The following is a 15,107-nucleotide window of genomic DNA, read 5'->3' on the forward strand; positions in this document are numbered from 1 at the left end:
ATTTAAGATTGAAGACACTCACATACCTGAAGAAAAGCAAAAGCTTACTTAACTCATCCACTGGATGGAGTCCTGATCCCCAGTGGTTGGGAAGACATCTAGATGACAAATATACAACCCTGTTTAGGGGTGATAACAGAACTCTGTGGTATGAAACCATGACACAATAATAACAGTCTTTTGGCTATACTGTGCAGTAAGGGTACCTATTTAAATGGGCTGCATCTCCACCGAGTACATAAACATTGCTCATTGTGCAATGAAGCGTTTTTGGGAAACCCCTGCCTTGACAATACTTCAAAACCAAACAGATCCTGTATAGATTTCTTCTTCTTTTCCAAAGCACCAGTATAAGGTCATCACTGAAGGTAATATATAACACATAATGGACAGAGTCTGATGGAGTATGGCAAATCCATATTTGGTGGAGGACAGACCACCTTGGCAACAGCATTTTCTCATTTCCACTGCGTGTGAAGTGAGAACATACAAAAATAAGCCATAAATAAAATATTGCATACGTTCATGCTGTAGAACATGAAGAAAATTTTCCATAGGACTCCTCGTATCTGCACTGGTTAATCCTAATTTAAAAAAAAAGATACGGTGGTCACACAGTTTTGGTGCCAGGGTTTGGAAAACCTTGAGGAGCACAGGGGCAGCAGTCAGCTCTCCTGCCTGATCAGATATAGTATGTGAGCCGTAACACTCATGTCATACGCACTTACTTAAGCATAACGAGCAGCGCCTCTGGCATCAGCATATTGGCAGCGAGATGTAGTAAGTGGTCTGCACTTCACACTGCAACGTTACTGACTGCTTGTATAGTGATGGACCAATATAAATTCAGTAGCTACCACAGCTATCAGAAATAGGAGGAAAAGAGGAAAACAGCAGCAGCACATTCTAAGTGGAGCAGCAGTATTTAAAACCCATCCTCTGAGCGTTTTTCAGTAAGTATGGAACCTGGAATTATTTACATTCAAATTAATTCCCTCAAAAATCCCTAAAAAGATCCTGTGCCTCTTTTTTAGCTTTTTTAAATCAGGATAATGCTGCTTATGGAAGAAATTGATTTAAATTATGCCTCACCTGCAAGGCTCTCTCTGAAGCTGGCACCTGGGAATAAGGGGAGAAGAAAAAAAATACCTACAAAACACCTCTTTCCTCCAAAAAACCAAGGTGTCTTTAACCTAGTCACACTTCAGATAAATAATTCAAAACCAAAAGTGTTCACCCAACAGCTTTCTGTATCTACAGTTCCTTCTACATCTCAATTTCAGGCACTAGACTGCATCAAAAAATTTGGAGGACCACTATCATCACACATCCTCAACATACAAACAGGAAACAAGAGTAATTAAGCGGGCAGGAATGAATTTCAGCATTACTTTGGGTTACACAAATAAACACAGCTCAAAGCACGTACCCATTAAGTCAACCTCCTCTGCCACCTTCCCACTGTAACAACCTGTGTACAACGTACAGCAGGTGGACAGCTCGTTTTACAGCATTTAAGCTTCAACCACCGCTTAATACACCTTTGAACAAGCAATACGGAAGGGCCGGAGAGACAAGTGACTGTTGCCCCCATGCTACAACACACTTGCTCATTCTACCGCCCTTCCCCATCCTCCCCAAAGCTCCCGTGCCCTGGCAGGAATGACTTTGCCATGCAAACTGGAATCAAAATGTTGTCCCTCAGCTGCACCACTTCAATCAAAAACCCCTTGCTCTTCCTCACTGTGCAAGCGTACACAAAGATCCTGGGCTGCATCGAAAGAACCGTGTCCAGCAGATCCAGAGAGGTGATTCTCCCCCTCTACTCGGCTCTTGTGAGACCCCACCTGGAGTGCTGTGTCCAGCTCTGGAGCCCTCAGCACAAGAAGGACATGGACCTGTTGGAGCGGTCCAGAGGAGGGCCACGAAGATGATCCGAGGACTGGAGCACCTCTCCCGTGAAGACAGGCTGAGAGAGCTGGGGCTGTTCAGCCTGGAGAAGAGAAGGCTCCAGGGAGACCTTATAGCGGCCTTCCAGTACCTGAAGGGGGCCTACAGGAAGGATGGGGAGGGGCTGTTTGCAAAGGCATGTAGCTACAGGACGAGGGGCAATGGTTTTAAACTAGAGCAGGGCAGGTTTAGATTAGACATTAGAAAGAAGTTCTTTACAATGAGGGTGGTGAGGCACTGGAACAGGTTGGCCAGAGGCGGAGGCCCCATCGCTGGAGACATTCAAGGCCAGGCTTGATGAGGCTCTGAGCAACCTGATCTAGTTGAAGATGTCCCTGCTTACTGCAGGGGGGTTGGACTAGATGACCTTTAAAGGTCCCTTCCAACCCAACACATTCTATGATTCTATGATAAACAACCCACCCTGTGTGAGGAGTGGGGAGATGCCTCTGGACATTTTACATCCATACAAAAAAGCACCTCGGCATATGGCTGCAGGAGCCCTGCACCAGTGGTGCCACGGCAGCGGCAGCATGCACTGATGCCAAGTTTTCCTTACAACTCCTGTGCGTTTACCTGCACCGCACCGCTTTCAGAGGTTTCCGTGCCTGTGACAGCATACTGCTATTTTTAAAAAGCGGGTGTTGCTCTCCACAGCTGTAAAATGGACTACTCGCTTGAAAGCAACCAAAAATTACACACCTTTCAAGATGGGTCAAACAAGCACCTCAGCCTCAAATGCGGGGTAGAAATTTTGACAAGCAGTGTATTAAAGAGGGAACTTTATAGCTTGATGATTATATGTAACAATACAGAAGGAGTCCTTTCTTCCAGTAACTGCCATTTGCTTATTTTTAAAGAAGATAATAAAAGTGACATAATAAAACAAAATGCTTAAAAATTAAACTAAAGCCATTTTTTTTCACTCAAGATGTATAGAATGGTAAAGGAAAAATAATTTAAATCATTTCCTTAGTAATACAAGTAATATTTAAATAGATTTAATAGTGCTGCTCCAAACCAATGAATTATGAGTTTAAAACCTATTAAAATGTAATGTTTTTTTCCTGAGCTGAGGGGAGAGAGATTTAAATCCACTGAATTTTAATATTTCAGCTTGAGCTGCAGGAGGTAGAGAAAGTCCAAATGAACTATTCCATCAGCACCATTCAAGCATGAACATTTTAATCAGTTTTACTTCCTTGGAGTTCTCCAACACAGTTTACGCTGTCATTCTGAAAGCACTTAACACAGAGGGTGTGAAAAACCACCAAGGCTTGTTATTGCCTTCACAATTGATGGCAAATAATTTTGCAGACTTCCTATCATTAAAATGTCACTGCTAAAAATTGAGGTTCAGCATTTCTTGCGCTAAACTGCATTTTCTTTGAACACCATCACATACCTGTTCTTAAGTTTTTGGTACATTTATCTCTCTCCGTGTGATAAACAGGCACACAAGCAAGTAGCCTCCATTTCTGCCTTACTACCCAACTGCAGTTGAAAACTGACTATTTTAAAAAGAGGAAAAAAAAATAGACTCTGATAAAATTCTTATAAAGTTACAATTTAATTCCCTGGTTCCCTTATTAAAACGTAACTGCATTCACACAGCATGTTCCGATTATGTACTATAATGGATGTAAAAAAAAACCAAACCAAACCAAAACAACAACAACAAAAAAAAACAACAAAAAAAAAACCCCAAGCCTAAACATTTTAAGAGAGTTAGACGACTCAATTTAATAATACAGGAAATGAAAACATCATTCCTAATTAGATCATACTACTGATTTAAGGCTACAATTTGTGTGTTGTTGTTCCAACAGTGTGATCTTGCAGATTGTAATTTAAAAACACGGCAGCTATGACACGCGACAAGATCAACCGGGTACATGACACTGCTCATCCCAGTACACCCAACCTGGAAAGGAGCTCTGGATGTGCACTACAGATCGCTCCGAGCAAGAATGCCATCCACTGCAAACACCAGATGTGGAGCCTGGATGCCTGCAGATTTACAGTCCTGCAGCATGCTTATGATACCTAGTTGTGGTTTAGTTTTTCTCTCCGCATTTCTCTGGAAGAAGATAAATGATATTTAACTTGTTTCAGCCCGTCAACAGTTTTAAACTGAACATGACCTGTGAAAGAAGTCATTATAACTGTGTTTCATTCCATTAAACACAACTAGTTTATTGTCAGGAGAACAAGCAGTCTCTCCGGGTTCCAGGCTCACTTCAGTATTTTGCATTTAAACTGCACGGATCAGTGATTTGGTTCATTTACCAATGAAGATAGAATAATATTGCAAAGTTAAAAGGTGCTTCATCAGATTCCATTAAATCAGAGCACATTCATACAAAAATATATACATGTGAAACACAGAGAGAGACAAGATTTGCACACATTTGATTCTTTTCTTGTGCCATCCTCCGTTCTGGTAAAATCCATTTTAAACTCAAACACAGCGTTCTTCCGTTCGAACCAAAGGGGTTTGGCTTGAGTGAGATGAATGGAATAAGGCACCCAAAGCACACAGAAACTTAAGCTACAGCTGTATTTCAAAAACTCAAATACTGCTTCTGTCTTCACCTGATACACAGCTCGATAGGTAACTAAAAGATATATTTTTAAAAATATGTAGAGAGCAAACAAACTTCGGAAGCTTTTAAAATATCCCGGGGTTAAAAGAACACAAACTCTGTCAGACTTACCAAACAGCAAAATAATATAAGACAACATAATTAGAGATATAGAAAAGCCATGATTTCTAATTAAGTTTTTTGTTTTATTTTTATTGGTATTCACTTGACAAGCCATTTTCAGTCCCATGCTACATTTTCTTTAACTGCAGACATAACATTATTGTGGGTATTCATGCAACCAGAACTTAAGCTTTTTTGATAACTTGCTATCCTATTTAGTCCATTTTTTAAATGAATGTCTTAAAGATTGGGTTAGATTACTTCTCTTTAAACCTGATGAACACAAATTTTTCAGTCCGTATTGCTCCTGTTTCTCTAAAACTAAAGAGAGGGCCAAACAGCACTTCCTAAGTCAACATAAAACAGGAGAGTGAAAAAAGACAATAGAGCAAAGTAAAAATCAGTCTTGTGAGGGAGGTGAGGGCTGTCCCATTTTAATGCACAAAACCAAAATTCAGATGTTATGAAAATTTGAGGCAATACAATTTCAATTGACTTAAGGAGATAAATTCAGACAGCAACAAACAGAACATTTACTTCTGTCTGGTGGGGCAACACCAACAGAAGTTACTGCCAGGCTCCCAGACAAGTGTCTAGTCTGTTTGTATTTATTCTGTGTGGTTTAGGGGTTTGTGAAAGCAGGATAAACTTAAATAACAAGCGCAATAGCCGGTATCCATAACATCACGTATTTTACATCAATCAACTTATTCTTTACTTGAAAGCAAATTGCTTTTCGCAGTCTCCCTCATACATACAAAGGTGAATGGCAAAAAGGTACACAGACCGTGAAGTATTCATACCCGTGAGTGTGCACATACACACAAACACAAAACGGTACGTGCACATATATACACACCCTACGTATACACATTCAGCACATACATATAAAAACTTCTTTAACAAAGAAGCCAACCTTTAGCTACTTACTTTACGCAAAGAATGTTAATAGAAGGCAATATTTTTGGTTAGGTAATGAAAACTAATTGGGAAATTATTCATCTCCCACTCTCCCCACTGGAGCGTAAAAGACATACAACAAATGTTATTCATGATTCTACACGACTCGCTCCGATTCACCCCCTTCTTTCTAACGGGCACTTCAGAGGAAATAAAGGTTACTCTTTTCCACTTATATCTCCTAATTGACTACCAGTGTTTTCTTGTGGTCAGAGGGATACAAAACAGAGTTAGAAACAGCCTATTAAAAACAAGCTACAATCAGACCGCTGCTCTACACTACCATCAGCAATGATCAGAGAGTCCTGATTTCCTTGTTAAAAGACAGAGGCATAATTGAAGCAATATCTTCACTTCAGATTGATTATTCGGCGACCCTTATCCACATCTTCACTCAGCAATTTGAATTTTAATGAAAGTAAATGGAATAATTAGCATTTCAAAGTGTGTTTGATACACTGAATAAAAAAAAGGAAAAGACTTTTATGTATAATCTATACACAAAAGAAAAAGCATTTGGGAGGGCGCAGAAGATGGGAAGTACAGTTGTAGTGTCTTCATTAGAATAACTTAAACAACTGCTTGCACCAGCTGCATAATTATACATGTGAATAATGTGCTATTAAGCTATGACTTCTCACCTTTATTTTATGTAGTGTGAACAGCCACAGCTTTCCTTGTTATGCCTTTCCTCTCCAGTTGTAAAATGTAAACACTGGGGTTGCCCACACCCATAAAACCTCATAGGACTGCTGTATCAGGCTAATGCCACCGGCAGTAAAGCTTTTACAAGAGGGGCTCCGCACACCCATATCTTTAGATGAGTTGGAGCATGGCGTCTATGAGGGCACTGGTGACGAGTCGTTTTGCTGTCAATTTTGGTTGGCTGTTGTTTGTTGTTTTTTTTTTTTTTAAAAAAAGTAACAGCTATTTTTTAATGTAAAAATAAGAAGTGTGGTGAATATTCAGTCTTGAGCCACTACCCAGAAAAAGATGTGGGCAGCAGGGGTGGGAAAAGCCCTCCTACAGCACCGGCTGTCACATGAATGCTCCCCGTGACGGTGACTACGGAAGCGGACTAGCATGCAGTATGCAACGGAAGCAATGCTACTTAAAAAGGACAGCAAAAAAACCCCGATACTGACCCAGCTCTAGGGAATGGATACAACACGGACATTAATTACCCCATTAGTCTTCTCCGCACAGTGCAAGCAAAAGTTTTCCTGTAGTAACCAGCTTTTATGAAGATCAAGCTACTGAACTGCCCACAGCCTTTGCCCACCTGATAGCAATGGGTTCATACAAGAGAGAACAGAAAAGAAAAGCTACTTACAAACACTATTAGAGCTAAAACGGAAAGACCACATACCCCAATGATTGCATTCAGTTCTGCCATGGTCACTTGCTTGGCACGCTCCACAGCCTGCACCACTTGTTGCTGGTGCTGTAAATGAAGATCAGACACAGAAAAAAATTATTTATTTTATAAACTATGAAGTACAGATGCTTCCTTTTATCTTTTTTCCTTGCTTTTGAAACACATGCAGGGCTTGAAATAATTCGTCTCTAAGAGGCAGTTACATTCTGTGTTGATCTGCAAGAGTATCAGGTAAGGGGAGGATTTTTTTTATGCTATTACTTGCCAGGAATTACACCTTTTCTCTCCAAAGAGCTATTTTACAGCCTGGCTAAATGGGGAACTGTCTTTCTTTTGTTCATCAGCACAGTGTGCTCTTGAAGTTGCACGCCAACTTAAAATGCAAGCCACTTTTCCTTACAGCTAAGGAAACTTTTTGATTTTTTTTATTTTTTTTAAAGCATACTGAAAAAGAAAGGTATGTATTTTCAACAAGCGCATGGCACCCACATCACTGAAGGATATACAGATTCTCCTTCTAGGTACATTTCAAAGCAGCTCAACCGTAAGAAAGAAATCTAAAATGCCATTCACAATTCTGTCAAACACGTGAAAGAGAACTAATTATTTCAATCCCCAACATGTAAATTTTAATAGCTTTAAAAAGTCCATCAAAAACACATGGTCTAATTAACAACACAGTTTACAAGCTTCAGTGGTTATATTATCTCAGTTTGAGTGATACTGTATTCCTGCAGTAAATGCAAAATTGCTGTATGCTGAAAACTGATTGATATTTATTTGAAAACATCAACTGCAAATAAAATAAGGTCCTCATCTTGCAAACAGATCTGTGGCTGTTAGGAGCTCCACTGGTGGCAAATTCATCTGCAGAGCTAGCCTCACAGGATCAGGTTCACACGCAACAAATTGGTGCAAGGGGCGGGGGGGGCGCTCAGGGAGAACAGTGAGTGGGTTGGCTCTGGGAGTGAGTCGTCTTTGATTTACAGCCACAGGTTAAAGCGAGAGAGGAATGAGCTCTTGCCTATCTCAAGGGCTGCTGAAACCATAACGATGAAACATCAGCTCTGTATCGAAACCAACGTCCAGCTGTTCTTTGGCAGAAAGTTTAAGGAAAGGGCAGAGGGGGCTCTTAAAGCCTCCACTTTGCCCCCCATGCCTGCGTACACGGGCAGAGAGGAGACAAGGTACAGACCATGCAGAAATACCTCCCATGTGTTCTTAGCAGGGGCAGAAAGCTGCATAAAATAAGGTTTTTATGCAAATCCAAACCTTCAAGACTTCTTCCAACACCAACAGCAGGTGAAGAGCATCATAAAGACGCCCCAGGCAGCGCCCTGAGCCCTGCTGGGAGAGGGGGCTGTAAGGAAAGGCTCTGCTAGCTCAGGGGCTCCTCAGTCTCAGATTTGCTGGTTCTCAGTGCAATGCACAAACAAAAATAGCATTTTCTCTTTTAAGCTCTCTCCCATAAAAGCCTTTGGGGTGAGGAAATGCAAGCCTAAAAATCCACCCGTAACTGTAAGAAATGCTGACCTCAACTACGAAAATGGGATAAATGCAAATAACGAAGGAGGCAATTTGGAAACACTCCTGGAAGGAAGAAAATGGTTTTAAGGTTTGTTTGTTTTTAAGCAAAGAAGAATTAAATAAAGGAAATGCCAGGAGAGCAAATAACATACTGCTGCAAACAGAATCACAGCAGTCCCATTTAGAGTTCTGTAAAGCTACAGTGCTAACGTAAACCAAATCGGTCACTTATAAGCAGACAATGTAAAGGACAAAAAGCAGGTGAAACATGAGCAAATGCATTCTTGGCACTCAGAAAAAAAAATTTAAAAAATGCAGTGGTGTATCACCATCACAGATAACCAGTAAAAAGGAAGTTACGATACTCAAGCCTCAAGTTCCTGACAATGTGTTATCATCTCCAGGTCATCCCATGTTCAGGACAGGTACAGCTTTCATTGATTATGTAGCTGAAAGCCCAATGACATGTGGCTCTGTACTGCAATGGGGCGATCATAAAAAATTACACCACCATTTTCTGGTGGAGGTCAGCCACACCACATATGGGTCATAGCATTTTTGATCAAATCATCCAAAAAGAACCCCAAAAAATGGGTTTTAAAAATTTTTACAATTATTAAAAATAACATCATTTACTAAGAAGTTTACAGTTGTCTTTGATTTCCTACCATTTCCTAGGCAATGCCTTTTGCACTGACGTAAAGAAAGCGACCGAGCTCTTGATTTGTATATATGAGCGTTCAATTCCAATACCCATTTACTTAAATCCTGTTCCAAGGGCTACGGGCAGGAGAAGAAAAAAAAACTTCTGAGGGACCTACAGAAAGCCGTCCTGAAAACATCAAAGTTATTGTAGAATTTATGCCAATATTCATCCAGCTTTTGTAAAAATAAGTCAACTCCACAAGAATTCGAATGTTTTCCATTCATTTACAGCAAACATACAAAGAATGGCTCTGAGGAGTATTTGAGAAAAACATTATTTTTCTCCCAGCTGAGGGGAAGAGAAGGTGGAGGGGTAGAGTGCCAAAATCTCACTTTAAGATTTCTGCTGGAAAGCAATGTAAGACAGAAATTCCCTAAGCATCCACACAAGGCATCTTTCATTGATTCTAATAGGTTTGGGATCATGCCTTCACAGAGAGGAGAAAACCCATGGGCCTTGTAAAGCTGAACCTAAATTAGGTACGGTAGAGACAATTAAAACTCGCCCATTGCTAGCTGCTTTAACATTGATTTAATCTTCAGTGGCGTAGTATGCAAAAGACCCAAAATAGACAGTCTGTAATTAGCCTCTCCGTCACTTCATTTCCACTTCACCACAGCAACCAAACTCAGCTCCCCAAAAAACCCACGGGGGACCACAGGGCTACCTCCAGTCGCAGGCACAAGCCCCACACTCCAGTGGATGCAGAGTCTCCCCGTGGTGTGGCAGAGCCCACCAGCTGCTCCCCAGCGTTTCTGAACCTGGGGCGAGCTGGGGGCTCCACGTTACTGACCCCGGCTCCAGTAACACGGTGGAGGACTCCACGTTACCGACCCTGTCTCTGGTAATGGGGTGGAGGACTCTACGTTACCGACCCCGTCTCTGGTAATGGGGTGGAGGACTCTACACGCAGAGAAAGAGCCCAAGCGGGCACCAGGAATGGCATCTGGCCGGCCCAGCTGTCACCGGTACCCAAGGATGGATGGCTCCAATGCTTAGCACCTGCCTGAACGCCTTCCCCGGACAGCACGCCGGTAACAAGCAGCATTATGTTAAAACCGAGCAGTACACATTAGCCTGCCCATCAAGTGATCACACAGCGATTTACAGCCAAGCAAAAACAGCAACAACATGGTGGGGAAAAAAAAAAAAAAAAAAAAAAGGTTACTTTTTTCCCAACCAAATATAGACACAGGGTTGCAGCTTTCACACACATTTAATGCTAGCCTTCCTCTGTGCACACAAGCAAATGACAGACCCATTTTCTTCAGTTATGGGAAAACAGTATTTTGCATTGCATTTAACAGGCCAGAGCAATGAACTCAATACCCTGCCCTGCCTGTCACGCATACTAGTATCATTTCTCCTTTTTAACTTCTTCCCTGTCTCTTCTCTTCACCCCTTTTTGCTTTCCGTAATGAGCGGTGTGTCTGCACTTGCCTTGTGTTGGAAAATCATCTCCTTTCAGCCTCACGGTGGGTAGCAGCAACAGAGACCACAAGAAGGCTGAAGACTTTTTCACCATCGCATTGTCTCACCGCATTGACTTGCCAGCTGGCCCTGGCTCCTGCACAGGCATTGCAGCATGGTGGAAAATACCTGGGCTTTTTATACCATGTCAGAGCTCCCCGCAGCTCCTAATGGCCTGGGGAGCTGTGCTGACAGCAACCGAGTGGCCGAAATTCCCCCGGCGCTCACGCACAGATGCTGGTGTTAAAAAAACGCCTAATTCCAGCCTGTCTCCAGCCCTGCCAACAACATCCAGAGCAAAACTCAATGAACAATTCACTTTGCAGAAGCAAGCGGGCTCTGCTAGGTTTTATTCATGGTATTTTGTTGTTGTATGATCTGTTTAGAGGGAGTACAGACGTGGTCTTCCTTAAGAGCTGCAGCGCTGCCATTCTGAAAAGCTGGATCTAGAGACGGCACAATGAGACGAGGCCGTGCCAAAAACACTAGTGGGAACCGGAGAGCAAACACACATTTTACCATGGAGAACAGCACACACTTAGGAAACCAAAAGGGACCAGCAGGTGCGCTGCACCCAGGCACTGTAACTCAGACATGATATAATAACCATTTTGTAAAAACATAGGAACATTATTAACAATACAATATATGCATAAATTGCTAATAAAATGCCTTCCTTGGTAGAAGGATTAACACATATCTGACAGCTTCCTCGTACTTACTGTTTCAGCTCTAGTCTGGGGCAAGACAGGGGAAAATAATTTTGTCTTCTCAGCCTATTACATCTCTATCACTAACAACTACTTCCCTTTGAACAGCACGTAAGGACTCCTGCTCTGCTTCTATATAATGGATCTCATGGTCTTCATCCAAATTTAGTGGACTTTAGAAGCACCTCTAGGGAATGCATGTACATAGAAGAGCAAGCACATTATGGCCCATGTCTATCTTGTAAAAGGAAAACCATCAACTAATATTGAAGTGTTTGAAAGGAAAGGACTGCATGCAGCGTTTCCTTTTTGTATGTTTGTCTGTGCGTATGCATGCCAGTGCTTGGCATCTTATTGTACTTCTAAGTATATTTGACCACTTTATCTTGCACACGGAACTGAAGATCCCTAATACAGAGCAACCCTTGTAGCTTGTTGTTAGCTAGTTCACTGGCAGTTGGAACAGAAAGTGCACCTTCTGAAAAAAGTTTATTACAGCCTCCTCCAGCCTACGTAATGCTTCCATGGAAGCTGACAGGGGACAATACCGTGAAAATCTGTCTGGCTTCTCAAGCAGCTTTTGCAGGTTGTGCTGAGCTCCAGGTTGTCAGAACTACATCGTTAGCTGTAAATCGGCCAGCTTGCGTGTGTCTCATGAATATAAAGGCAGACAATATTTACTCAAAAGAAGGTAGCCATGGTATATGAGTACCTCCAGCCACACTGAACAAATACCACTATCCAGCACGTGAGGCCATTCAGCACTTGATAGCCCACAGGGCCCCACAATGATAGCCACAGCTTGCAGCCAGCCACACACACCACTTTGACCAGAGAGGAACCAGCCCCAACTCGAAAGCCACAGGGTTGTGTAAGTGTCACACTGCACTGCAGCTGGTAAACTCAGTGGAGAAGCAGCGGAAATTAGCAGGGGCATGATCTACGGCTTTAGACCCAAAATGAATTGCACCTTACTGGCTACATCATTCAATGATATGAACATCAAACCATTTATACCAGCTGCAGCAGATCAAAATTACATCAACTGAATCGTAACAACCTCCCAAGTATTCACCTACACCCTTGCAGGCGCCCCCTTCACCTTATGCAATAGGAACTACTTGAGCACACTGGTATCTCACAACATCACAGGGAGGTGGGAAATGACTGTTGCAACACAGGAAGCCTGCAACCACAGCAGAAATTGAACACACATAGCCCCTGAGGTCCATCTCATGCCTCAGTCACAAAGTCACTCCTATCAACATGGGAAGCTTGTATCTCTTGGTGCTGTTTTTCAGTCTGCCTAAGTCAGAGTCAATGTAAAAACAAGGTATCGCTTGGCTGCATATTTAGGCATGCTAGGAACTTTATTTTCAATATATGCTTAGATGACATACAGCACAGTAAAACTGACTGAAGCCTAGAGAACTTCCTGAATACTTTACTGCATTGCCCCCTGAAACAAAACATGCAGCAGTAGACAGTATGGTGATGTATTATAATTGCATCCTTTTCATGAGATCTCTAGCGATTTTGGCCACAATTTCTTACTTCTAAGTGAGTTATCACAAGCCGTTGATTCCTTACAAAGTTAACAAGCAATAAGACAAGTTAACCTGGTGCTATTATGAGGCAATAATGTTGCCATCAGTGCATGTAACCACTGTATTTTGTTCATTTTTCCCTCAGGCACAATACAAAGGAGGCTGATCACATTTTTCAGCCACTATTCCACAATTAGACTGTATGCAAAATGCATAAACAGCAAAAGCATGCTGCAATTCAATTCTCTATTAATCTAGATGATGAAATAAAGAGGCTTCCATTAAGACACTCACTTTTTAAAGACACAAATTAGACAGAAACCAAGACTAGCAGAATACTCAAATCAGTTCTCTTTTGCCTCATTAGCATACGCCAATATAAACTGATTTAAATAAGTGTTTCCACTAACAGAGGTCAAAGAATTACCAAGATTTTCCTAACCCCAATATGAAAACTATCAGTGACACTGTCAAGACACGTGAAAAGTTTTTTTGTGCTTCCCCTTTCAGTCCCTCTCTGCTATCTAATCCCCTTCCCTTCTTGGTAGGTGGACTAAAAAGCACACTTCCCTCCATACGAGATGAACGTGTACACTGGCTTTTTGGAAGTGCTCCCTTTTGTCTTTGTCAATGCACGTAAAAACGCTGAAGTTGTGAACTTCTTTTGACCTCTCCATCTCCTCTGTAGCCCAAAGAGCTTTGACATGGTGCACCACGCACAGAGGAGGAGCTGTAAGACTTGGTAAATGAGACGTACAAACGGGTGAAGGAAACTTTATGGGCCACATATTTAAAAACCAGAGGCACAGAAGCTGTACAAGAGCTGTTTTGAGATCTAAAACTGCTTAACTCAAAGCTCTGATCTAAAGCCTAACGAAATAAACAGCAGTCATTAAGCACGCTGATGCTGGCGCACTTAAGTACTTACACTGGGTAGTACTGTACCCATGACAGAAGTGGGACACCACCATTTTCTAAATTTACAATCTGGATCATGTCAGTTGTCTCCCCCACGTATTTCTTACAATGAGCGTATTAATGACAAGCTACTGCAACGGCCAAATCCAGAATTACTTTAAAATTGCTCTCCATGCCTAGCTTGATGGCCAGGAGACTGCTGAACAATGATTACTTAAACTATGATCCCTTGGCTCACAGTTCCCAAGTTACGGCATATGAGCACATGGGAGATTCTTCCCAATGGAAGAAAAGAAGGAAGAACAATGCGCAGCCTTCACAGGGGTCCTCCCTCTAAGGCAGGGACTTACATTGTACCAGTATCAATCACCTTTCAGAAGAGTGACTCCAGGGCAATTCAGCTCTGGGGACAGGAGAGCACGATGCATATGGAGCAGAGAAAAAGGACAGAGCCCACGCTCAACTGAGTGGGATGCTACTAACATCAAAGTTCAAAAACCTACTGCCATTTTTTTCTCTTTTTTTGCCTTTTTTTTTTTTCTTAATTCCACATGAGCATGTAGAGGAGGCGGAGGCTAGGGTTTCCAAAATCAAAGGCCAAAGTCTATCAGTCACTGTGAATCAAACAGATCTTTCTTCAAATGTATTCTAAGCCCATGTAATCCCTTCGCTTGTCTAACTGGCAAGAAACACCTACTCCAAGAAAGCACATGGGGTGGGTTTGTGGAAGCAGAGCAGTGTGACTTACTTGTATAGGGTAAGAAAATTTTGTTTAGCATTTCAGCTGAAAATAGCTGTACCAGTACCAGCAGTAGTATACTGGTGCAAAGTTTCTAAACATGGTATCACATACTCTAAAGATGTCTCTGTTGTGGAAATGCTGATCCCGTGTCTTTGCCAAGATCATAGCTTTGCCTGCCAAGTACTCACCCCGCCTTTGTCACAAAATTGTGTCATTTTAGTGCTCACTTTAACATGAGTATGAATCAGCTTTACACCTCGTTTTTATATGCTGTGCTATTCCTGCCTAGCAAATAAAACGCTAGCAAATAAAACCCCATAACCAGATGTACAGAGATTCTGCAGCAGTCAAAGTACAAAATCAACAGCTACTCATTTTAGATCCATGCAGGACTTGAATTCTGGTCCCCCAGCGATGTAACTAGATCATTACACATCATTTAGTTTCCACAAATCCATCTTTATAAGCAGAGAGTACAGCAGTGCTCACGA

At 41.9% G+C, this 15,107-nt stretch overlaps 1 protein-coding gene across 4 annotated transcripts in view; it reads right to left on the minus strand.

The window, feature by feature from the left end:
• The window catches only part of LOC128902316 (transducin-like enhancer protein 4), a 99,169-nt gene that overhangs the window by 51,027 nt on the left and 33,035 nt on the right, over window positions 1-15,107 (minus strand). For all 4 annotated transcript variants that reach the window (XM_054185084.1, XM_054185085.1, XM_054185082.1 and 1 more), the window contains one exon: window positions 6,988-7,062. In XM_054185084.1, coding sequence (XP_054041059.1) covers window positions 6,988-7,062 — 75 coding nt within the window. The remainder of the gene's footprint in view (window positions 1-6,987; window positions 7,063-15,107) is intronic.

Source organism: Rissa tridactyla, chromosome Z, assembly GCF_028500815.1.
Source record: "Rissa tridactyla isolate bRisTri1 chromosome Z, bRisTri1.patW.cur.20221130, whole genome shotgun sequence".
Lineage (NCBI taxonomy): Eukaryota > Metazoa > Chordata > Aves > Charadriiformes > Laridae > Rissa > Rissa tridactyla.